Consider the following 24,088-nt stretch of genomic DNA (forward strand, 5'->3'; position numbering starts at 1 on the left):
AGACACAGAATCCAAAGCAGGCTCCAGGCTCTGAGCTGTCAGCACAGAGCCCGACGCGGGGCTCGAACCCACAAAACGTGAGATCATGACCTGAGCCGAAGTTGGACACTTAACCGACTGAGCCACCCAGGCGCCCCTCATCCTTCTGCTTTTCTTTGCAAACTGGGGACCATGGGAAACAGATTGGACATGGCCCAACCCTTCTGACTATAGAGAGGCTGCAATTGACCCTGCTGTGTGTAGTCCAGCACAGGGGGATGGGGCTGCAGGGTGACACGTGGCAGCATTGCAGGAATTATGATGGTGCAGAAGTGCCTATGCATGCCGAAATCCTGCCCCTTCCCTTCTCAGTGACCCCAGTGCTGACTGTGCCCCTGGTTATGGGTAAGGATTCAGGGCAGGGGTAACATGGGAGGGGCAGATTCATGAAGTTGCATGGAAGAAAACAGACTAATGTTCTCTGTGCATACACAGTCTTAAGAAAATCATGAGCATAGTACTACATAGTACAAGCAGCATGCTTGGGTGATGAAACCATGAAGAAAAAAGCAAGGGAACAATCAACATTAAAGTGAGTCTAGGGACTCCTTTGTGAGGAGTGGGGTGTGCAATAGGGATGGGGATCGAAGGGATGGTCCAGGGTGCCTGCAATGCTCTGTTTCTATTTTGTGATGAATCAGTGAGTTGTTCTTGTTGGAGTCTATTCTTTGTATCTTATGTTCCCCCCACCCAAATGTGTCAAGAGAACCAACATAGGTAGAAGGAGGCACCAGAACCTCCCAGAACCTCCTCCCAGCCCCCAGCCACACAGTTAAACATAACCTTCTGTGAATTCAGGTGCACGTCTCTTCTCTCACCAAATCATCCCCACCTGGAGAGTGGATGACACCCAGCTGGCATTCCTCACTCCCTGTCTCCTGCACACCTGACTCCTGGGACCAGAGCCCTCATGGGCAAAGCTCCAGAGGTTGGCAGACCCCACCACCCTCTGGAGCAATGGAAAAAAGGGTGAGATACCAGCGGTGAAGAAATCGTCCTGGCACCCAGACAGCCGCAACAAAGGGGGAAGTTTCTACCCCTTTCAAAATTGGTCCCTTTTCCTCTGCCCTTCCCCCCATACCAACCCTGTGTACAGCCACAGCTTCAGTTTCCCATGTGTCCTTTGTGTCAGTCTCCCCTCAATGTCCTTGGAATCTTCGTCTCCCCTGCTTGAGTGTCCCCTGTGCCCAGTCTTCCTACGACACAACCTCCAACCTCCAACCTTCCTATGAACAGCACCTCTCTCTTCCTGTGTGTCCCCTGTCACAGGGAGCTCTGGGTACCGACACCTACTTTTTCCTTGCTTGGCAGTGACTCCAGGGGCAGTGCCTGGGGCTAGTGTGTGGTCTCATGAGCAGGGAGGGGAGGCCTACCATGTGGATTCCAAGGGAGGGAGGACAGTTGACCTCCTCACACCTCCACCCTTGGCCTCCCCCATCTCTCAGGTCCCTATGTCCCCACATGAGTTCCACAGACATGTACGGCCTGTGATTCAGGTGGTCTGGCCCAAAGGAAGGAACCCTTTTTCACTTTGCAAAAAAATGACCCCAGAAGGGTGGGGCATTGGCAGGAAGGCGGGAGATGGGGCTCGAGCCCTGCACAGGGTGTGAATTTGGGCGAGGCTCTCACCCTCTCTGGCCTCTAGGCCCAGGGTCCCCAGCAGTGGAGATGCAGTGGTGGATGGCTGATTCCCAAGGGCTGTCCCGGCCCTGACAGCGTCTGCGTGCGAGGTTCCTTCTCTGAGGAGGGCCACTGTTCTGACATCACTGTCACCTTCCTGTCGGGGCCTCCTCTCAGTCTTGTAGCTCTTAGCTTCTGAGAGACAAACCCGGAGAAACAGGCTACCCGGGGACCTGGCGCCTCCAAGCCCAGACATGCTTCTGCTGCTGTTGGCCCTGCTCTGGGGGAGGGAGGGGGCCGAGGGCCAGAAGGGGGCCGGGAGGGGGCCACAGGGGGATTACTGGCTGCAAGTGCAGGACGCAAAGGGGCAGGAGGGCCTGTGTGTGCGAGTGTCCTGCAGATGCTTCTATCCCCGGGAAGGCTGGTCTGAGTCTACCCCAGCTCTCGGCTACTGGTTCCAGAAAAGGGCCGGTGTACAACAGGATGTTCTAGTGGCCACAAACAACCCAGATGGAAAAGTGCGGCAGGAGTCCCAGGGCCGATTCCGCCTCCTCGGAAACCCCCAGGACTACGACTGCTCCCTGGACATCAGAGACGTACGGAGAGGGGACTTGGGGACATACGTCTTTAGGGTGGAGAGGGGGCCTTCTGTGAGATATACTTACACACGGGACCAGCTCTCCGTGCGTGTGACAGGTAAGGAGCAGATTGTGGGAGAAGCCACAGGGGAAGGTTGGGGGTCCCAGGACAACCCGGGAGGGGCTGGGGGTAATGCAGGTTGGGGCTCAGAGGCAGGGGCTGGTCCAAAGCTTGAGGCTTCTCTCAAGGCTGCACCTCGGACCCTCCTCCTGATCCCCGTGTCTCCCCATCTCCCCCCAGCCCTGACCCAGACACCTGACATCCTTATCTCGGGGACCCTGGAGTCTGGACACCCCAGTAACCTGACCTGCTCTGTGCCCTGGGCCTGTGCGTGGGGCACGCCCCCCATCTTCTCCTGGACGTCAGCGGCCCTCGCCTCCCTGGACCCCAAGACCCACCTCTCCTCTGTGCTCACCCTCACCCCACGGCTCCAGGACCACGGCACCGACCTCACCTGTCAGGTGACCTTGCCTGGGACCGAGTGACCACAATGAGGACCATTCACCTCAACGTGTCCTGTGAGAACCGGGCCAGGGCCACCCGGATCCCTGATGGGGTCCTGAGGGCAGTTGGCTGGGGGGTCAGGGCCTGGGACCTTGGGTGTCGGGTCCTGGAATGTGGGCTGGGAGGGGGTCAGGAGGATCTCCACCCTCTTCCCATTCCTGCAGCTCCCGTGGGGACTGAGGGCCAATGTCCACCAGCCCTCTCCGTTGACGCCAATCTGCCATGTCTTTCTGTCCCAGATTCTCCGTGGAACTTGACCGTCACTGTCTTCCAAGAAAACGGCACAGGTAGGATCGGGGCCCTACTAGGGTGCAGGGAGCAAGGGCAGGGCCGGGTCCCTCTTGTGGGTCCCCCAGGGGCCCTCCCCCTCCCCGGCCCCCATGGCCCTGTGAGCAGCTGTCCCCTTCGGCCCCTCCCTCCCCCACTTCTGCCCTCCCCCCTGTTATCAGGAGAGCAAGCACAGGGCGACACTCGCCCGGCAGAACTGCCCCTTATCGTGCACCTCCGGACGCCCTCACCTTTTGTTTTCCTGCCAACCGTTTATCTGAGTGCTTTTGAACAGCTAATCCATTCACACGGACACGTATTCATGACGCCCGGCAAAGTCGGCCTCAGATGTCCAGTTCCCTCCCGGAAAGTGTCTCGTGTCCAGAGGCTGCTCTGAGCCTCCGTGTGTTTGCCAAGGATCTAAGGGGCCCTTCGCCGTCAGCGACACAGACTGTCCTCCTTCTGCTCTGTGACTGCGCAGTGTTCCTTCACGTGGGCGGGTTCTGCTTCTGCGTGCGTCTTCCACTCATGGAAAATCATGGCGTTCATTTTACTGTATTAACCAAAATGCTATGATGAGTAAGTAAACTTGTGTCACCTTTCACAGCAAAGTGTATGTATGTCTGTGGGGTAAGTTCCTAAAAGCAAAATGTAGCTTTTATGTTCTTTCCAAGTTGAGAAATGCGGCCAAGTTGTCCTGCGTGGAGGGTGGACAAGTGCACATTCCCACCATCAAGGGGAGAAAGTGTGCCTTTTCCTGCACTTCAATTGACCTCTGTTCCCCGTCCCCTCCTCCGGTCTCTTTCCATATCCTTCTGCTTTCTCTCTTTTTGTCTCTCTGACTCTCAGTCTCCTTTTCTCCAGCACCCACAGCCCTGGAGAATGGCTCATCTCTTTCAGTCCTGGAGAGCCAGTCCTTGCGCCTGGTCTGTGTCGTCAACAGCAACCCCCCTGCCAGGCTGAGCTGGGCCCAGGGGCACCTGACCCTGTGCAGCCCGAACCCGGGGGTGCTGGAGCTGCCTCGGGTACAGCAGAGAGATGAAGGGGAATATACGTGCCGAGCTCAGAATGCAGTGGGCTCCCAGCACGTCTCCCTGAGCCTCTTGCTGCAGAGTGAGTGCATCTGTGGGGGTGGCTGGAGGAGAACAACAGCACCTGCCCCCCCCACCCCCCCCGGGGCTCCCCAGCTGCACCCCCTGGCCCTTAAAGGGGATCTCAGCTCTGGTCTGTGCTCCCCTGTGAGGCCTGGATTTTCCCTGCTACCTCCAGTATCACTGTCCTCTTCCAGCCAGACCCCAGCTGTAGGGTGGGGTGAAGGCTGAGAGGGGAAGCCAGGGGAAAGGGGTGGGTCTTGGAGGAGAGGGGCTGGGGCCTGCACAGGTGTGTCTGAGAACACAAGGTCCTTGATTTGTGGGGCAGGAAGGAGGCCACCATGGGCCCAAACTTTAAGGAGAAGCCAGGGTGCCTGTGTGGCTCAGTTAAGTGTCTGACTTGGGCTCAGGTCATGATCTCACGGTCCCTGGGTTTGAGCCTTGTGTCAGACTCCGTGCTGACAGCTCAGAGCCTGGAGCCCGCTTGGAACTCTGTGTCTCCCTCTCTCTTTGCCCCTCCCCCCCCAAAAATAAACATTAATGTTTTTAATTTAAGGAGAAGCCAAAAAACCTCAGTAATAGAAGTAATACTGCAACGCAGTATTTTTAAAAATATATACACGAACATAAAATAAATATCTCAATGGACAAAGTAACTGCATTTTAAATAAAGACAGGCTGCAATCCAGCCCCTGTATGCCTCACTCACCTGGTCCTAATCCCCTCCCCCAGCCCCAGGTCCCTGTGTTTTGAGGCTGGCAGGGGGGCTGGAAAAATCTAGGGTCCCACAGGGAGTGGGAGAAGATACCGAGTCCTTGGAGAGGAATCACCAATAATTCAATCTGTGTGCAGGAAAAGCATGGCCTTTATCAGAAAGGCTGCTGGGGGCAGTCGGGGGAGCAGGTGCAACGGCTCTGATCTTCCTGGTCCTCTGCATCATCATTATCCTGTGAGCATTGACCTTTGGGAGGGAGGGATAGCCCTGGGTGGGAAGGGCAGGCGAGCACAGGATGGAGGGACCTGGGTGGGTGAAGAATCTGAAGCAAGGGCAGGAAGGAGGTCGATGGCACCTGGGTGAGTCTGTCATGGAACTCTTGGGGCATCTGGGTGGCTCAGCTGGTTAAGCATCCGACTTTGGCTCAGGTCACGATCTTGTGGTCCGTGGGTTTGAGCCCCGTGTCGGGCTGTGTGCTGACAGCTGGGAGCCTGGAGCCTGCTTCAGATTCTGTGTCTCCCTCTCTCTCTGCCCCTCCCCCGTGCTCGCTCTCTCTCTCTCTCTCAAAAATAAATAAAGATTAAGAAAAAAATTAAAAAAAAAAAAAAGAGCTCTGTCCCCATTGTCCAGGATAGGAAGGCCTGCATTCTCAACACTAGGATCTCTAGAATGGGATCACCACTCTCCCACCTCCATCACCCTTCCAGCCCCTTAAGAGAGAATGGAGGAGGGGGTCAGTCTGCCCACAGCATGCTGAGCTGGCCAGACTGAAAGGCTTTCCGGTCTCTTCTTTCAGAGTGAGATCCCACAGGAAGAAAGTGACAAAGCCTTCAGTGGGCACCAAGAATACAGGCGTGGAGAGTGCAAACGTTGTCACGAGGTCAGTGTCTCAGGTGAGTGGCCTGGGCATCTTGACATCAAACATCCTGCCTGGATACCTATCCCAGGATGGCATTTAGAATTGCTCTACTGAGCATGGCCAAAGTTCCTCTCCTTATCTCCTCCTCCTCCTTGGGGATTCCCCATCTTTGGGACAGCATAACCACTCCCTCCTCTTTCTTTCCTGTCACCTTCTGTCTCTCCTCCCTGTCTTTCCTACAGCCCCAAATTCACATCTTGTCCATTTTTCCTCTTAAGGACAGCTAGCTTCGCCCCCTCTCTCTATCTTGACCCCCATCATTGCCAAGGATTCAGAATCTTTTTCCTGGACCTCCTCATCTCCTTGCCTCTTACCTTCCTTGTCCTACACCAAGCAGTCATCCAAAAGCCACCATTATCCAGTTCCTCTGCATTTAAACACCTGTTTGCCCCCAGTGTCTAAAGCAGAGGCTGGCAACTTTTTCTATCAAGGGCCAGATAGATACTTTTGGCTTTGCACACTTTACAGTCTGCTGTAACCACTCATGTCTGCTGTTGTAGAGTGAAAACAGCCATTGATCATATGCAAATGAATGAGCACAGCTGCGTTCCAATAAAACTTTATTTACGAACACAGGCAGTGGGCCATATTTGATTCATGGGCCATAGTTTGCGGACCCCTGACCTAGAGAATAAAGTCCAAACTCCTGCAGCCCTGCATATTCTGGCCTCTCGAGCACCTACCTCTCCAGAAGGACTAGGGTTAGGGTGAAGTGAAGAAGGCCCTTGCCCCAGATGCAAAACTTAAGGAGGTGCTCCAAAATCTCCGTAATCCAGATAAATAATGTTTTCGTGTACTATTTTTAAAAAAACAAAATTAAGGCAAAACATCCATGGTGACTAAAATATAAAAAAAATCTAAACAATGACAGGATCACTAGACTGAAGTTAGTTAGAAATTATTTAAGGGGCACCTAGGTGGCTCAGTCGGTTGAGCATCTAACTCTCGATTTTGCCTCAGGTCGTGATCTCACAGTTCGTGAGATTGAGCCCCGTGTTGGACTCTGCACTGATTCCAGAGTGCAGTTGGACTGCTTGGGATTCTCTCTTTCTCCCTCTGCCCCTCTCCCCTGCTCATGCACTCTCTCTCTTCAAAAGAAAAATTAGGGGCGCCTGGGTGGCGCAGTCGGTTAAGCGTCCGACTTCAGCCAGGTCACGATCTCGCAGTCCGTGGGTTCGAGCCCTGCGTCAGGCTCTGGGCTGATGGCTCAGAGCCTGGAGCCTGTTTCCGATTCTGTGTCTCCCTCTCTCTCTGCCCCTCCCCCGTTCATGCTCTGTCTCTCTCTGTCCCAAAAATAAAAAATAAAAGTTGAAAAAAACAAAAGAAAAATTAAAAAATTATCTAAGATCATAACTGAACCCAGAGAAATTGTCAAACATGGCAGTATTCTCAGTTGCAAATGAAAGGAGCAGAGAAGTTGATTTTGAAAATGTCCTCTCTGCATTTGCTTCCAGTAAAACCAGGAAAGCAAAATTATCATAAATTCTGGTTCGGGTATAAATAAAATATTTAAACTGAAAGTAATGTTTTATTACATGCATTCTTCAAGTTTGCAATAATATTTTAATTATTTTAATGTGGGTGAAAAACTGTTAGAAACACAAAAACATATATATATATGCTTGTGCTTATATATATGTGTGTGTGTGTGTGTGTGTGTGTGTGTGTGTGTGCTTATATATATATAAGCACACGTGTTTTCTTCTGCCTTAGGCTCTAGTTGGCTCAGAAAGTCACCCTTACTTTCCACTCCATCCACACTGGACTCCTCTGAACAAGGTTATTTGTGCCTCTGGTGTTTACATGGACTGTTATTCTCTCCTCAAATGCTCTTCCTTCCCATTTCCACTTCTTCATTCCTGTTCAGCCTTCATGCTGTGATGTAAATGTCATGCTTTTCATTCATTTGTATTCAGACTGGAAGTCTTTGGAGGGTTTTGAGCAGAGTACCATGTATCTTTTATTTACTAATTCATTTGGGAAGTGCTATTGAGCCCCTCCCAAGTGACAGGGGAGGGGTTGCAGGTGCCGGGGATTCATCTCTGAAAAAAAAATTGTTCATCTTGGGCTCCGTGAAGTATCAGTCTAGACAGAGGGATACAACCAAACCAAATAAACAACCAATCAAACAACAAATAAGTGACTACAATGTGAAAGGCAGACGTGTACTTGGGGGAAAGTGAAGGGCACAGAGACCAGGGGTGCTGGGGAGATGGCTTGTGTTTTTTCCGTGCTTTATTTTTTTGTGGTAACTTTACCACCTTAGCCATTTTTAAGTGAATAGTTGTGCAACAGATTTCTAGAACATTTTCGTCTTGCAAAACAAACTCTGTATGTGTCCATCGGACAGCGACTACCCACTTCCCCTGACACTCCTGCCCCTTGAAACCACCATTCTGCTTTCTGCTTCTGTAGGTTTGATGGCTTTCGTAGATACATCACAGAAGTGGAATCGTGCAGTTTTTGTATTTTTGTGACTGGCTTATTTCACTTAGCATAATGTGCTCAAGGTTTATCCATGTTGTAGCCTGTAACAGGATGTCCTTCTTTCCAAGGACTGAATAATATCCTGTTGTATATAATAATGTATATAGCACATTTTCTTTACCCATTCTTCTGCAGATGGATACTAAGTTTGCTTCCACCCCCAGCTATTGTGAATAACGCTGCAATGTACATGGGCATGCAAATATCTTTTTGAGATCCTGCTTTCAATTTGGGGGGATAAACACTCACAAGTGGAATTGCTGGGTCATGGGAGTTTCCATTTTAAATTTTGAGAAACCGCCATACTGTCTTCCACAGTGGCTGCACCATTTGACTTTCCCACCAACAGTGCACAAGGGCTCATTTTTTCCATATCCTTGCCAACACTTGCTATTTTCTATTTTCTATTTTTTTTTTTTTTTGCTTGTTATAGTGGGCATCATCTCACTCCTCATGGATGTCAGATGATAGCTCACTGTACTTTTGATTTGCATCTCTCTAATGATTAGCAATGGTGAGTGTCTTTGCATAGGCTTGTTAGCCATTGTATATCTTCTTTGGAGAAATGTCTAATTCAAGGTGTTTTTGTTTTTTTTTTTTACCCATTTAAAAAACTGAATTATTTGGGGTTTTTTGTTATTGAATTGTAGGAGTTCTTTATATATCCTGGATATTATCCTGGATAATATCCTGGGTATTTTCAGATATATGATTTGCAAATATTCTCTACCATTCCATAGGTTTGGCCTGTGGTTTGTGTTAGAGATGATTAAGCAAAGACATGAAGGAGGTTCAAGAGTTTGCAATCTATTGTGATCAAAGAGCATGCCGGGCAGAATAAACAGCAGGTGCAAATGCTCAGAAATGGGAGGCAGACCAGTGAATGGAGGACCAGCAGGAAGTCTGTGTAATTAGACAGAGAGAGGCAAGTGCCAAGAAATGGGATATGAGTTTGAAGAAGTCAGGGTGTTTGTAAATCATGTCTGCACATATAGTCCACTGTGGGCGTCTGGAGGCGTTGAAGCAGAAGAAGGACACAATCCAGCTTTCATGTTCACAGATCCCTCTGGCCACTAAGTGCAAAAGAGACTGTGTGTGGCAGGGAAGTTAAAAAGGAGGCTAGAGGAACATTCCCGGCTGGAAATGATGGTGGCTGGAACCAAGATGTCATGAGGGTGGGGCTTGCTTGCATTCCGGATGAAGTCTGAGGTTAAGGCTAAATGGAGTTTGCTAATGGATTGAGGGTGGGATATGAGTGACAGAGGGGGGTCTGGGATGACTCCTAGATTTTTCCTGTGGGCAACCAGAAGAACAGAGGCGCCAATCATCGTGCTTGAGAAGGTTGTAGGAGGAAGAGATTTGGGGGAGTAAAGGAGAAGTTCCGTTTGAATATGTTCTGTGTGAGTTTTGGACGAGGGAATGGGGATTTCAAGTACACCACTGGATCAAAGTCTACAGTTCAAGGGAGAGAATGGGCTGGAGGTATCCGGGGCCCCTCTAATACTTAGGGGTCAGAGAAATGCAAAGCAAGCAGCAAAGAGGCTGCTGATGGACACCTTGCAGTCCAGAAAAGAAGCGCTTTTGTTTAGGGAAGACAAGCAGTTGGATGACCTTTCTGTTGTTGCAAAGTCCAGAAAGGCGGGGACTGAAAGGGGCCCATGTGGCTTTCACTAAGCAGAGGCCTTGGTAACAACGGTGTCAGGAGGTGGTTGTGTGTGTGTGTGTGTGTAACTCTTACTCTGAACAATCAACAAAAACAGGAATCGTTCCGTTGAAGTGTTCTCTCATCAAGGGCGGGGAGCAGCAGAGCATCAAGGGCGGGGACAGCATGCTGCTGTCATGAACCAGCACACATTTAGTGGCTTCCAACAGCATACATTTATCATCTTACAGTTCCAGAGGTCACAAATCCAAGTCCACAAGTTTTCACTGGGTTAAAACCAAGGCGTTGGCAGGCAGGACTGAGTTCCTTCTGGAGGCTCCAGGGGAGAAAGGCATTTTCTTGCTTTTTCCAGGAGCATCTGTATCCCTCCGTTCGTGACCCAGGTCTCTGTCTTCAAGGCCATGAGTATAACATCTTCAAGTCCCTCTCTGCCTCCTTTTAATTGTAAAGATAAAGACCCCTGTGATTACATTGGTCACACCCCAATAATCCAGGGCAAACTCCCCATCTCAATATCCCTAATCTAACTTCATCCTTAAAATCCCTTTTTCCATGTAAGGTAACACATTCATAGGTCCTAGGGGATTAGGGTGTGGGCATCTTTGGGGGGCTATTTTTCTGCCTATGTCGTAGGGACATAATTTCTTTGACTGATTGTCCGTCCACGAAACTGTGAGCTCCCTAAGGACAGGTGCTGCGCTCAAATTGAGGCTTTGTAATTCTCTCTCTCTCTTACCCAGTTCCTGTCCATTATATCATAATTCACCATTAGATACTTACTTGTTTAACTCGCTTCTTGCCTCCTCCCTCGATTAAAGAGTCAGCTGCAAGAGGTCAGTGCCTACATCTCCTGTACTCATTACAGTATATGCAGCACCCAGCTCAGGGCCTCGTACACAGGGGGCCTCAGTAGGACACCAGGCTTTGGGGTCAGAAAGGACTTGGGCTGGATCCTGGTTTCACCGGGGACTTTGAGCACGCTGTTTTCTTGGTTCACCCTCAGTTTTCGTATCGATAAAATGAGGACAGTAATAATATCTTCCTTATGGGGTTGTTGTGGCAAATTAATGAGATTCGCAAGCATCAAATAAAGTGCTATGTATTAAATATTTGAGGAAAGTATGAATGGAGGGAATTCCACAAAAATGTATGTGAGATGAATGGATGAAGGAATTTATGGACTTCTCTCCTGGGTATTCTCTGCCTCACTCTATCCCCCACTGTTTGGTTCTGACTCCCTTTTCTCTTGCTTCACGCAGGGTCTCCTGATTGAAGCCTGGGCAGGCAGCCTTCCCCCAGATGCCGCCACCCCCTCCTTACGGGAGGAAGAAGAGCTCCATTATGCAACACTCAACTTTCACCAGACAGAGACTTGCTGCCCACAGGAACAGGTGGCCCCTAGTATTGAGTACTCAGAGATCAGGATTCACAAATGAGAGACTGCTGAGACCCCGCCCTGGCTTGAGAGATCTTGGCCCCTGAAGGGCAAAGAAAAAGTCAGGAGCCAATTCCTGTAGACTTAGAAGCCCTCCAGGTGATGAGCTGTGAGTACGACAGAAAGAACACAAGCTTTGTAAACAGAGTATTTAGTAAGCATTATATATATGCTAATAGTAATAGTAAGTAAGTAATATATATACATAATAGTAAGTAATAGTAAGTAGTAATAGTAAGTTATATATATACATAATAGTAAGCATATATATATGTAAATATATACATAATGCTTACTATTTTGAATGTCCTATAAGAAATCTATGCATATGCATAAATGTCCTCCTAAATTTTCTTCTGGAGCAATGCTGTCCAACAGGAATATAATATATATATTATTAAACATTTCTGTTCATCAAAAGGCATGATTAAGAAAATGAAAAGACAAGCCATAAACTGGGAGAAAAAAATATATATATCTCTGAAAAGGGGCTTGAACCTAGCATATATAAAGAATTATTACCAGTTAATAACACAATAACCTAACTGTTAAAATGGGGGAAAAGACGCAGCCATATATTTCACAAGAGATCCAAATCGCCAGCAAGTACAGGAAAGCTGGTCAACGCTACTGGACATCAGGGAGACGAAAATCCATCACAATGAGATGCCCTATCACATCGGCTAGAATGGCTAAAATCAAAAAGCCTGAGCACAGATATCCCTATGAGGTCAATGCCAGTATTACACCCATTTTACACATGGCAAACTAAAGCACAAATGGGCTGTCACACTGATGGCCGATACTGCAAGCTTCGTGATACAGAGACCACGTAATGATCACAGAGAGGTTCCATATCGAAAAAGTAAGTGATTTGAAAAAAGAATGTGTCTTCTAAAATCTTCATCATCACCTCGGTCGATACCACCACAGTCATCTTCACTGTGGTCACGGCCACCACTGCCACCATCATTACCATCAAAACCATTGTCACCATGGCATTAACATCACCATCATCTCCATCATGCCTCAATGGTTCTCAATCAAGGCAATTTTGTTCTCCTTGAGACCTTTTCTTTTCTTTTTTAAAGGTTTTTTTTTTCTCTCTTTTTTTTTTATTTAAAATTTTTTTTTAATGTTTATTCATTTTAGAGACAGAGAGAGACAGAGCATGAATGGGGGAAGGTCAGAGAGAGAGGGAGACACAGAATCCGAAGCGGGCTCCAGGCTGCAAGCTGTCAGCACAGAGCCCGACGTGGGGCTCAAACCCACGGACCGCAAGATCATGACTTGAGCCAAAGTCAGATGCTTAGCCTACTGAGCCACCCAGGCACCTCGTTGGGGCCTTTCTAATGCCTAGAGTCATTTTTGGTTGTCTACGCTTAGAGTGATGGAGGTAATTGCTACAGATACCAAGTGGGTAGAGGCCAGCGATGTTGCTAAACATGGTACAGTGTGCAGGATAGCCATATACCCCATCCCCACCTGAAATAATTATCTGGCTCCAAATACTGATAGTGCTGAGGTTGACAAATTCTGGTCTACTCTATACTGAGAATGCTGCTGACTGCTTCATCCTCCCAGGTAAGTTCTAGCCCCCACATTACCCTTCAGGGCAGGCGTTCCCCTTCCCATGCTCCAGGTGGGCTAAGAGGACCTGAGGGGAATGTGATCTACTCATGGCCACCCAGCAGGCTAGAGGCAGAGCTGGGATTTGAACCCAGATCAGAACCTTCCCTCTGCCCAGTCTCCTCCTCTGCATAGTTTACTATCTGTTTCTCCAGCTTCACTTGCTAACTAGTGACTACCATGTACCAGACTCATGCTGGATGCTCGGCACCCACCCCGCTTGTTCTCACAGCTGCCCCTCTAGGTGGGCCTCCATATCCACATCGTAAACACAAAGGAAATGGGCTGAAGTCATTGGGTGAAACCCCATTGGTCTTTGGAGGCATGACCACCTCTACGCTCTCCCTCTTTGCTACTGGCTTCTGGTCCTTGACCTCTCTGTCTGCCCCAGATGATTCCTGACAACCAATTCCTGGCCTGTCCCTTCTCCCTTCTGGCTCTGCCTCCCCTTCTTAGGGCAGTGCTCTTGAGACCCAGTCCCCAGCCAGCACCCCACCCTTGACCCAGGGCAACAGGCACCTGGTGGAGAGGTGGCTGATCAAGATGTAGATCAGGATTCCGCAGAGATAGATGCTGCTAAGGACTGTTATCACGATGAGCCACACCACTTTGGCTCCTGAGATGTAGAAGCCTCTGTTCACAACATGACTGTGCTCTGGAGGAGAGGATACATGGGGGTTAGGAACACCATCACTCAACCCTTCGCTCACTCACACATTCATTCTTCAGAAATTTATCAACATTTGCTGTGTACAAGGCACTGTTCTGGGTGCTAGGGATTCAGCAGTGCACAACAACAACAACAAAAACCCTTCCTGCCCTCATGGGGCTAACATTCCAGCTGGCAAGTGGACAGTTGACAATTAAGCAAAGAGATGTCTAATATCATCGCAGGTGGCAGGAAGTGCTGTGGAAAAGAATAAACCCACTCAAGGTGGTAGAGAGTGACAGGGTCAGAGGTGCTGGTTACACAGGGTCATTAACTCATTGCACAGATATTCACTGAACACCAACTACGTGCCAGGCACCATGTTAAGCACTGGAGGCAAATGGTGAGCCAAGAGTTCTCCCAGGCTCTGTCCTCCTAAAGCTCACGGTCCAGCGGAGTAGAAAGCTATGAATCGGTGCATAATTGTGCACGTTTGTCAGTCATGTCTGGTGCATAGCAGGTGATTAGTAAATAGTGTGGAGAGACCAGAATAAATATCTCCAGCTCACACTGAGTTGTGCGTGTGGCTCGCTCTCTGGGATGAGCCAGACTGATTGCTTCTCATGCACTGTCTGATTTAATTCTGCCAGAATTCTGCCAGAGCCCTGTCATACAGGGACCTTTATTATCTTGACACTACAGATGGGGACGCTGAGGCTCAGAGAGGTGCTCTTCCCATTTACAGATTGATTCCCAAGCCAAGTTCCAGACACCACGTCCACAACAGATCTCTGTTTCCCTTACACCACCACCGCTCCCCCACCCCGCCTCATTTCAAGGCAGTCCAGCAAAACAGGGCACAGGCTGTAAGGTCAGACTGCCAGAATTTGAACTCTGCCTCCTCTGCTGATTGGAGCTGGAACCTTGAATAAAGCACTTAAATTTCCCATAGCTCAGTTTTCTCACCTGTACAATGGAGGTGGTGTTAACAACAGTCACTTGCTCTGAAGGGAGACTGTGAGGGTCACATAGCTAGTAGGGTGCTCAGTAAATGTTGGCTGGCCATATCTCCCTGGAGCTCACCCTTGCTCTGATCTGAGGTCCCTGAGGGCTTCAGAGAGGGGGTAGCTTCAGACTTAGAACTCAGAGGATGGGGGTTTTACCCAACCATCGTGGGCATGGCATTGTAAGGTAGAGATGGCATTTCTGATGACGGGCACTATGGAGGCAAAAGCATGGAAGTGGGAGTTATTTGTGGGGCATGAGCCCCAGAGGGGGGCTGCTGTACTCACCTGATCTATGCACCTGGATCTGAAATTCCCTGTACATGGTCAGCTGAGTCATGGGGTTCTCCACGATGCATCTGTATCTGCCCATCTGCTCCCAGGACAGACTTGGGAGGATGATTTTTGCCCCTGAGAGGCTCACGAGGGAGCCGTTGTGGGTCCAGTGGTACTTGGGACTGGGTCGGGAAATGGCGTTACACTCCATGTGCACTTCGGAGCCGATCTTAGCAGACAAGATGCCATTTAAGATGATGTGACTGGTTCTCAGCTGCACTTTGTCTGGCCCATCTGCAGAGACAAGGCAAAAGTCTCAGAGCTGTGTTTCTGACCCCTCGGGATCCTGTCTCCTTCCCTCAACCTGCATGCAGCCCCCCCTCCCCCGCCGACCAGCAGGTGCCCCCACTCTGCACCCCAAACATCCCCTAGAGCCAACACATGCAAGGCGGCTGTCCCAAAAACAACTATAATTATAATGTTTTCCGTTACCTGCACCTACTGTGAGCCAGCCCTGTGATTGCCCTTCGCATCACAGTAAAACAGGGACAGAGTAGAAACCGTACAACAGGCCCCCTGCAAGCCAGACTCTTTTACAGGCTGACACATTGGCTTCGTTCCCATAACAACCCTTGTGATCAATTTTACAGATGAAAAGAGAGGACTAGGGATTCCGTAGTCCCCTACGGAAGACCCACGAAGGGACAAAGCCAATTCCGCCTATGGCCGGGGAGGAATCTCCCTGAGCAGCTACAGGCCAAGGGTCCTGGCTCTTGGTTGCAAGCCTCTGACCAGTAAGCCATGTACAGAGGTCAGAAGCTATCTGTTCTGTAACCACTTTCTTCACATGATTGCCACAGCATGCTTGTTAGGAAATCTGACGGACTCCACGTGGTTCCGGAGTTAGACGTGAAAACTGTTCAAGATTGGTGCTTTTTCTCAGTTGAGAGATGTGAAACAGTTTGGTCAATGTGAAAGGTCCCAGGCTCATTGTAAGACCCAAGGCTCATTGTATTTATAAGTCAATGTCTTAGGTTTTACAAGACCTGTTTGAGATTTTGGGGAGGTCTGGCGGGGCTGCGTACTTGCCCTGGTGGACGACCAAAGAGGGTCATGCAGAAAAGAGAATGTATGAAATGTGTCATTTAGCTTTAAAATCAAACTGTTTAAGAGAGCAGTTCAATGTGAGTGAAAGGAAAAGTGAAGGCAATTTTGCTAAATTTAGAAAGCCGGAATAAAAAGATCATTGGATGTAAAAGGCTCAAGGGAACCTGGGATTTGAAAATTTAATAAATTGAATGTTTTTAACATTTATTCATTTTTGAGAGACAGAGAGAGGCAGCACGAGCAGGGGACAGACAGAGAGAGAGGGAGACACAGAATCAGAAGCAGGGTCCAGGCTCTGAGCTGTCAGCACAGAGCCCGACGCTGGGCTTGAACTCATGAACTGCGAGATCATGACCTGAGCTGAAGTCAGACACTCAACTGACTGAACCACCCAGGCACCCCATTGAATGTCATTTTCAAGAAACTATTAGTTGTGGGGCACCTGGGTGGCTCAGCCTGTTGGGCATCTGACTTTGGCTCAGGTCATGATCTCACAGCTTGTGAGTTTGAGCCCTGCATTGGGCTCTGTGCTGACAGCTTAGAGCCTGGAGCCTGCTTTGGATTCTGTGTCTCCCTCTCTCTCTGCCCCTCCTCCCTCATGCTCTGTCTCTCCGTCTCAAAAATAAATAAAACGTTAAAAAAAAAAAAAAAAAGAAACTATTAGTTGTAATCAGGCCCCTCTTTACAAAAGCCAGATCTGAACAAAGTCACACTATTTCTAATCTGGGGAGTGGGGATTGGGTTCCCATCTTGAATAGCAGGTCCTTCTGTACAGTGAGGGTGATTCTGAGTCCAAAGAGCTGAGATTCAAACCCAGATCCAGCTGGCTACAGGCTGGCTTATGGTGCTTCCGCTTTTCAGTTCTGTTTCATTGCTACATCTCTGGGAGGCCCTGGGCCTACCCCTGGCATCACTCCTGTGACCCCAGACCACTCACAGTCCACGGAGAGAGAGAGAGGTTCACTTCTCCGAGGAAACTCTGGAATGCTTTCTGTTTCACACTGAAGTGTTCTGTCATAGCGGCTGACCCTGTGGATGATGAGGGTCTTGAGGTCCGGGGAGACTGTCATCCGGTCATTGCTGGATACCCGTGTGTACTCCACATACCAGTTGACATTGGTGGCATTGGTGTAGCAAATGGCGGCCACAGGATCCATATATTCTACCACAGAGCTGGCGTTAGCCCAGATGTCCGGCTTCTTTTCCAACTCTGGGGGAAGCAGAAAGGAGACATTAAGGGTGGGGTCTGCCTCCCCAAGCTCTGCTTCTCTCCAAGGGGAATTTTAGGTTTGGGGAGAAGCCATAAGTTGTAAGGTGGTACCTGGGGTCTTGGCAGGAGAGCAGCCCTGGAACTGAGAGGGACAGAGAAGTAAGGTGTAGGCATGAGTGGTTGACGTGTGGGCACTAGCCTGAGCCCACTGTCCTATGCACTGAGCCATCCCTGTGGCATCCACTGCAATAATGGTGGGTTCTTGGCATGGGCATGTGACCTAATGGTTGTTTCTGAACTCTGACCCTAAAACCAGAACACCCCCATCTGAGGAGCCATGGGTAGAATTCAGAGTGACAGCTAGCATTTGGACTCTCCATAATAACTTTTCCCATTATCTGAGTCCCATTCACCTGACAAATATTCCATTTAATTTTACAACAGACAATGGTAGATACTAGCCCCATTCTACAGATGAGGAAACTGAGGACACTGCAGAGGGAAGACAAAGGCTCAGGGCCATGCAACATATACACAGTCAGAGATAAACACAGGACTTCCTGTCTTCAAATCCACACTCTCCCCTCCAGCCCTGTGGTGCCCCCAGGAACTGTCTGTGGTAGACAAAATTCCAAGATGGCCCCATGATCTCCAGCCTGTATAATCCCCTTTCTTCAGATTTGGGTGAAACCTGTGACTTTCTTCTAACCTAGGTAATAAAGCAAAAGTGATGGGCTGTCAGTCTGAACATTACCTTTTGTTATTTAAGACTCCTGCTTAGCAGACCATGGGGAGAGAATTCGGCTGACCCTGAAGAAGCAAACAGCCATGATGCGAAATGCCAGTGGACAGAGCCATACATGAGAACACAGCCCCGCGTCAACACCTTGTGCGTCTCAGAGCGCAGCGCTCGCCTGGACTTCTGACCCACAGGAGAGCATGATAATGAATGGATGCTGTTTGAAGCTGCTGTTTGTTACACAGCAGTAGATAACTGACACCCTGACCATGAAACAGGACCCTTGACGGGAATGAGTGACCCATCTCTGCAGGAGAAGCTAGGCTACCATCTGCCAAGCCTTCCAGTGTCACCTAGGGGTGGAGACACTTGGACACTATGATCTTCAAGGAACCTCACCACCTGCCAACTCACCTTGAATACTGAGGCAGCCTGTTGCTTTCTCGGTCCTGTTGCCAAGGTCCACCCTCGCGGTATAATTCCCTGTGTCATTTAATGCAGACCTCCTGATCACCAGGCTACCTGTCCTGGTCACGTTCTCCCGTCCACTGAACATGGGCCCAGACTGCCAGGTATCGGAGGGAGGTTTGTAGCTGACAATCATATTTTCCGCAGTGTCATTTGCGCCTCGGTGCCAGCTGTATTCTTGAACATCCTGGGTGACATTCTGGAGGACCAGGACTGTCCGAAATCCCTTGATTCCTAAGAGTGATTCTGGGTCTATGGAGATTTGACTGTAGGCTTGGCGGGTCCCACAGGCCAGTAGACTGGCTGAAGAAGACAAACAAAACACACATACATGAGAGAGAGAGAAAGAGAGAGAGAGAAAGAGAGAGAGAGAGGAGAGAGAGGAGAGAGAAAGAGACAGAGAGGAGAGAGAGAGGAGAGAAAAAGAGAGAGAAAGAGAGAGAGAATGAGAGAGAGAGAAAGAGAGAGAAAGAGAGGGAGAGAAAGAAGAGAGAGAGAAAGAGAGAGAAAGAGAGAGCAAAAGAGAGAGAAAGAGAGAAATAGAAAGAGAGAGAGAGGAGAGAGAGAGAGAGAGAGAGAATGAGAGAGAGAAAGAGAGAGAGAAGATTGATTTACACTGTCCAGGCAATGATCACCAGGGACGCTGGTGAGCACACCAAGGGTTTCTAACTCCCCAGCCTGTCTCCTCTTTCCCATCCCCTCAGCCCCTTTCTTCCTCACCCTCTTCCAGCCTGGCTTCCTCCTTGGATACTCAGTTACTCAGTCTCCAACTCATCCTCAAATGACAGTTACGTGGATCTTTATAAAGTCTCAGATGTGACCCTGCTCTCTCCATGCTCAGGTACCTTCCATGACTCCCCAGCACTCTATAGATAAATTTCACACTCAGCATGGTTTATGAGACACTCTTAGAGAGACCTGGTCTGTATGATTCATCTAGCTTCTTTTCGGATCACACCCACCCTACCCCACTTCCCCCATGAACCCCCTTATTCAGTCAGTCATTCCTTCATGCACGCATTCGTGCATTCATTTATCAGAAGACGCAGTATCTACACTGTGTGCCCCCAGACATAGAGAGCTTTCTTTTTTTTTTTTTAATTTTTTTTTAGTGTTTATTTATTTTTGGGACAGAGAGAGACAGAGCATGAGTGGGGGAGGGGCAGAGAGAGAGGGAGACACAGAATCGGAAACAGGCTCCAGGCTCTGAGCCATCAGCCCAGAGCCCGACGTGGGGCTCGAACTCATGGACCGCGAGATCGTGACCTGGCTGAAGTCGGACGCTTCACCGACTGCGCCACCCAGGCACCCCCCCAGACATAGAGAGCTTTCTTGATACACCACATTCTTTCCTGACTTCAGGCTTTCACACCTGCTGTCCCCCATTTCTGGCACACTGATCCCTGCTCCCTCCTCTTCATGTTCGCCCCCCCCCCACTTGTCTGTCTATTCACTTCTACTCATCCTTCTGTTCTCAGCTTTGATGTCCTCTCCTTGTCAGTCTGGGTCAGGCAGCCCCTTGGGGCTCCCCCAGCCTCCTGGACCCCCTCATCCCTGTCCCCATCACTCTGGGTCATCAGAATCTGGAGATAGATCTACATCTCACACTGGACTCTGGGCTCCAGGGGGGCTGTCTCAGCCACCGCCACATCGCAGCATCCCTTATCATGAGGCAGAACCCAGTGTATGAGCTTGGGTGATATCTGGGTACATCAAGTCCCCCAAGACTGTCTACACACGGCTTTGACTTAGCATCTAAGTTCAGTGGAGTGCATTCGTGTGGGTGGGGATCTGTCATCACCTAAGACACGGAGATCCACTCTCTGTGTACCCTAAACCTTGATTCCATGGAGGGGGCAAAGACACCTGAGACCCCCGGCTTCAGGCCTCCAGGTGAGGACACTGGTGGTGTTTGAGGATAGGACCCAGGGTGGCCAGTGAGACATGATAGTTGTCCCTGTCAGGGGGGCTCAGAGGGTCCTGGGGGGAAAGAGTGGTTGGGAAGAGGTCCAGCTGGAGAGGTAGGGAAAGGGGTCAGGACAGGTTGGCACACAGAGGAGGTCATTTCTAGCAAGTGCGTGTGGGGGTCCAAGTTCATCACTCCTGGGTACAGATGGGGATGAACACTGTGTGTGTGAGAGAGAGAAAGAGAGACAGAGAGACAGAGAGAGTGTCTATGGGCGCGATATGCCCCGGTGTGTGAGCTCATGAGAGTCCTGGTGTCACTCCTGCCCACCTCTCCTCTACCCCTCCCCTGTCCTGTGGGTTCAGCTTTCTTACCTAGGAGAACCAGCTCCCTCCAATGTCTGCATCGGGGTCTGGAAAGGTCCATGGGTTGCTCAGGTTCTCCTGGGCTAGGTGTCTCTCCAGGGATCGGGCAGCCTCCTCTGCCCCTTCACGGACCTGTGTCTCCAGCCCTGGGCTGCTGGTCCCCATCCCCCTCTGCGTCCCAGGATGGACTCTGAACCACAGCACAGGCGGGGCTGGGGAGTTGGATGTTATCTTAATGACTTTATGGTGGCTGTAGCTTATTATTTATCCACCTTAGTTTTAAAAATTTTTTAATACTATTCTACCCTGGTTACAACAACAACAAAAAAACCACCATATGCTACTTTTAGGAAAACTGGAAAATACCAAAAAGCACAATAAATAGAAGACATCAGACTTTCTTTTGTAATTTTTTTTCAATGTTTGTTCACTTTTGAGAGACAGTGAGACACAGAGCATGACTGGGGGAGGTGCAGACAGAGAGGGAGACACAGAATCTGAAGCAGACTCCAGGCTCTGATCTGTCAGCACAGAGCCCGATGGGGCGGGGTGGGGGGGGGGGGGCGGGCTTGAACTCAAAAACCGCGAGATCATGACCTGAGCCGAAGTCAGATGCTTAACCGACTGAGCTACCCAGGAGTCCCTCTAAATATACCTTTGTAAATATATTCATATTTGTGATAAATAAACAGATAATTGTTTATCTAAATATACATATAAATATTTATGCAAGCATACATGTTTACATTTGTAAATAAATATAAATAAAAATATAAGTAAATAAAAAATCTTCATAAGTAAAATACATAACTATTTAGCCTAACTTGATTAATACTATTAAAAAATCACCTGTAATGGTTTGACCACCTGGAGAGATATCCAGGGTCTTTGTCTGAAACTTTTCAGTTTTGATATGTTACATGTTATATGATATGTCATACATACTCAGGCACACATGTATATTTTTACCTAGGTGGTATCACACCATGAAATATCCTTTATTTGGGCTTCTCCAATGTTAAACCCAACTTTAAGTCAGAGACAGGTGAATATACACCTTAGGGTATCTAGTGGTCCATTCAATATCTCTGAAGTCTCCTACTGTTTTCTAAAAACCCATATGAATATTTGCAGCCTACTGCAAAACACATCTGTGTTTGTTTTAATAGGAAAATAATATATGACTCACCATTGAAATTCTTCAATTGGTCCCTCTTGGTATTTGATTGTAAGTGATGCCCCCAGAAAACACATGAAGTTGTTTTTCTGCCCTTAGCTCATGAAACCCTTCCTTCTGTATCTTCATTGCTCATTGTTCATGACCACGTACTACTCCACTGAATTGGCCATGAATTGATTTGTTCAACCCATACCCCATTTGTGAGTAATTCGCTTCTTTCAACATTTTCTCTCTCTCTCTCTCTTTCTCTCTCTCTCTCTCTATATATATATATATATAGTAGGTGTTTATATTATATACATTATATTCTCCCTCAGAGAAGTAATACTTTATTTTTATGTTTATTTATTATTTTTGAGAGAGAGAGAGAGAGAGAGAGCACACAAGCAGGCGAGGGGCAGAGAAAGAGGGAGACACAGAATCTGAAGCTGACTCCAGGTTCTGAGCTGTCAGCGCAGGGCTCGAACCCACAAACCTTGAGATCATGACCTGAGCAGAAGTCAGATGCTTAGCTGACTGAGCCACCCCAGCAACCCAAATATTTTCTTTCTATACAAACAGCAGTATAACAACTTTTGGCCAGTCCCATTTGTGGAGCTAGATGAGTTCCAGAGACAGACTTCTGTAATAATGAATTTAGCCTTAGTCAAAGACAAATCTGGTTTTGTCCTCAGCTCCTAGAAGGCATCTCTAAGTCTTCAGAATGTCCTGTCCAGGGGCGCCTGGGTGGCGCAGTCGGTTAAGCGTCCGACTTCAGCCAGGTCACGATCTCGCAGGATCTCACGATCTCGCGGGATCTCGCGATCTCGCGGTCCGTGAGTTCGAGCCCCGCGTCGGGCTCTGGGCTGATGGCTCAGAGCCTGGAGCCTGTTTCCGATCCTGTGTCTCCCTCTCTCTCTGCCCCTTCCCCGTTCATGCTCTGTCTCTCTCTGTCCCAAAAATAAATAAACGTTGAAAAAAAATTAAAAAAAAAAATAAAAAAAAGAATGTCCTGTCTGATAAGAGTGTCTATTTACCTGGGGGCTTTGGGACACACTGGATAGTCTACAGTGGAAATTATGATGAAGGCTTTGAGTCACATGGCATCAGCTCTGCCCTTGGAGGGGCTGAAGACTAAGTTCAGCTATGTGAGCAGTGGGACATATCTATGTGACAGAGCCCTAATAAAAACTCTGACGTCAAGGCTTAGGCAATCTTCCCTAATCAGCACACTGTCACAAAGTCATGCTGGGAGGAGCTAATGCTGTCCATGACTCCACTGGAGACAAGTGGAAACCCCACACTTGGGATTCCCCTGGACCCCGACCCATGCCCTTCCCCCCTTTAGTGACATCAGTCTGTATCCTCATGCTGTAATGATCCCTAACCACAAGGATAACAGCTTTCAGGGTGTTATGTGAGTCCTTCCAGTGAGTGATAGAAACTGAGGTTTCTCTTGGTTACCCTGAACTTGCAATGGTGTCACAAGCGAAGGGGGTCATATGGATGCCCTCTGGGACAGAGACCCTGTGGTTAAAAGAGAGAATCCCAGAGGCTCCTGGGTGGCTCAGTCGGTTAAGCATCCGACTCCTGATTTCGGATCAGGTCATGATCTCATGGTTTCATAGGTTCGAGCCCCACATTGGGCTGTGTGCTGACCTTGTAGAGCCTGCTTGGGATTCTCACTCTCCCTCCCTCTCTGCCCCTCTCTCGCTCATGCTCTCTCTGTCTCTCTCAAAATAAATAATAAAAAAACAATTAAAAAGAGAGACAGAGAGAATCCCAGACTACACTGCCCGGGCTCAAATCCAAGTCTAGCATCCTGCCAGATCATCTCAGGAATGTGACTTTCTTCACTAAGCCTCACTATCTCCACCTGTAAAGTGGGGATGTGCAATGTTTCCTCTCCATAGGGCTGTTTCGAGCTTTAAATGAGGTAATATGTGAAAATGTCTGCGACCAATGCCTCCCACACAGTTTCAGGAAATGTTAATCCCTATGAGCATACGTAAGCCTTTTTATGTTTTACAACTTTTTGGGGAAAAATTTTTTAACTGCATTTATAGATTTAAAAAACTTTAATGTTTATTTATTTTTGAGAGAGAGAGAGAGAGAGAGAGAGAGAGAAAGAGAGAGAGAGAGAGAGAGAGAGAGGGCATGAGCAGAGGAGGGGCAGAGAGAGAGAGAGGGAGACACA

At 48.8% G+C, this 24,088-nt stretch overlaps 2 protein-coding genes across 3 annotated transcripts; one reads left to right on the plus strand and one right to left on the minus strand.

The window, feature by feature from the left end:
- Nucleotides 1-142: 142 nt before the first annotated feature.
- On the plus strand, nucleotides 143-11,526 carry LOC112851189 (sialic acid-binding Ig-like lectin 8). Its single transcript, XM_025914734.2, is given in 8 exon segments — nucleotides 143-2,355; nucleotides 2,539-2,775; nucleotides 2,778-2,816; nucleotides 3,042-3,089; nucleotides 3,934-4,182; nucleotides 5,013-5,109; nucleotides 5,672-5,768; nucleotides 11,204-11,526. Coding segments are annotated over 8 exon segments (1,386 nt in total). The 5' UTR covers nucleotides 143-1,913; the 3' UTR covers nucleotides 11,381-11,526.
- CEACAM18 (CEA cell adhesion molecule 18) lies at nucleotides 8,029-20,915 on the minus strand. 2 transcript variants are annotated; one of them, XM_025914738.2, is made up of 6 exons: nucleotides 20,742-20,915; nucleotides 18,408-18,764; nucleotides 16,982-17,254; nucleotides 14,950-15,231; nucleotides 13,528-13,663; nucleotides 8,029-10,379 (listed from the first exon to the last, which is right to left on the minus strand). In XM_025914738.2, exons 1-6 carry the CDS (start codon nucleotides 20,791-20,793, stop codon nucleotides 10,361-10,363), a joined length of 1,119 nt encoding a protein of 372 aa, XP_025770523.1. In that variant the 5' UTR covers nucleotides 20,794-20,915; the 3' UTR covers nucleotides 8,029-10,360. The 2 variants fall into 2 exon arrangements, with proteins under 2 accessions (XP_025770523.1, XP_086546705.1); XM_086690579.1 differs by lacking the exon at nucleotides 18,408-18,764.
- Nucleotides 20,916-24,088: the final 3,173 nt, after the last annotated feature.

The sequence above is a fragment of the Puma concolor genome, chromosome E2 (assembly GCF_028749965.1).
Source record: "Puma concolor isolate L17-30 chromosome E2, mPumCon1.1.hap2, whole genome shotgun sequence".
Lineage (NCBI taxonomy): Eukaryota > Metazoa > Chordata > Mammalia > Carnivora > Felidae > Puma > Puma concolor.

Bases quoted from the DNA above. Each gene is read 5' to 3' on its own strand.
- CEACAM18 (XM_025914738.2), bottom strand. From the start codon at position 20,793: ATGGACCTTTCCAGACCCCGATGCAGACATTGGAGGGAGCTGGTTCTC. The intron at 18,765-20,741 runs GTAAGAAAGCTG...TGTCTTCTTCAG, and splicing joins GAGGGAGCTGGTTCTCCTAG to CCAGTCTACTGGCCTGTGGG. The intron at 17,255-18,407 runs GTGAGTTGGCAG...TGCTTCCCCCAG, and splicing joins AGGCTGCCTCAGTATTCAAG to AGTTGGAAAAGAAGCCGGAC.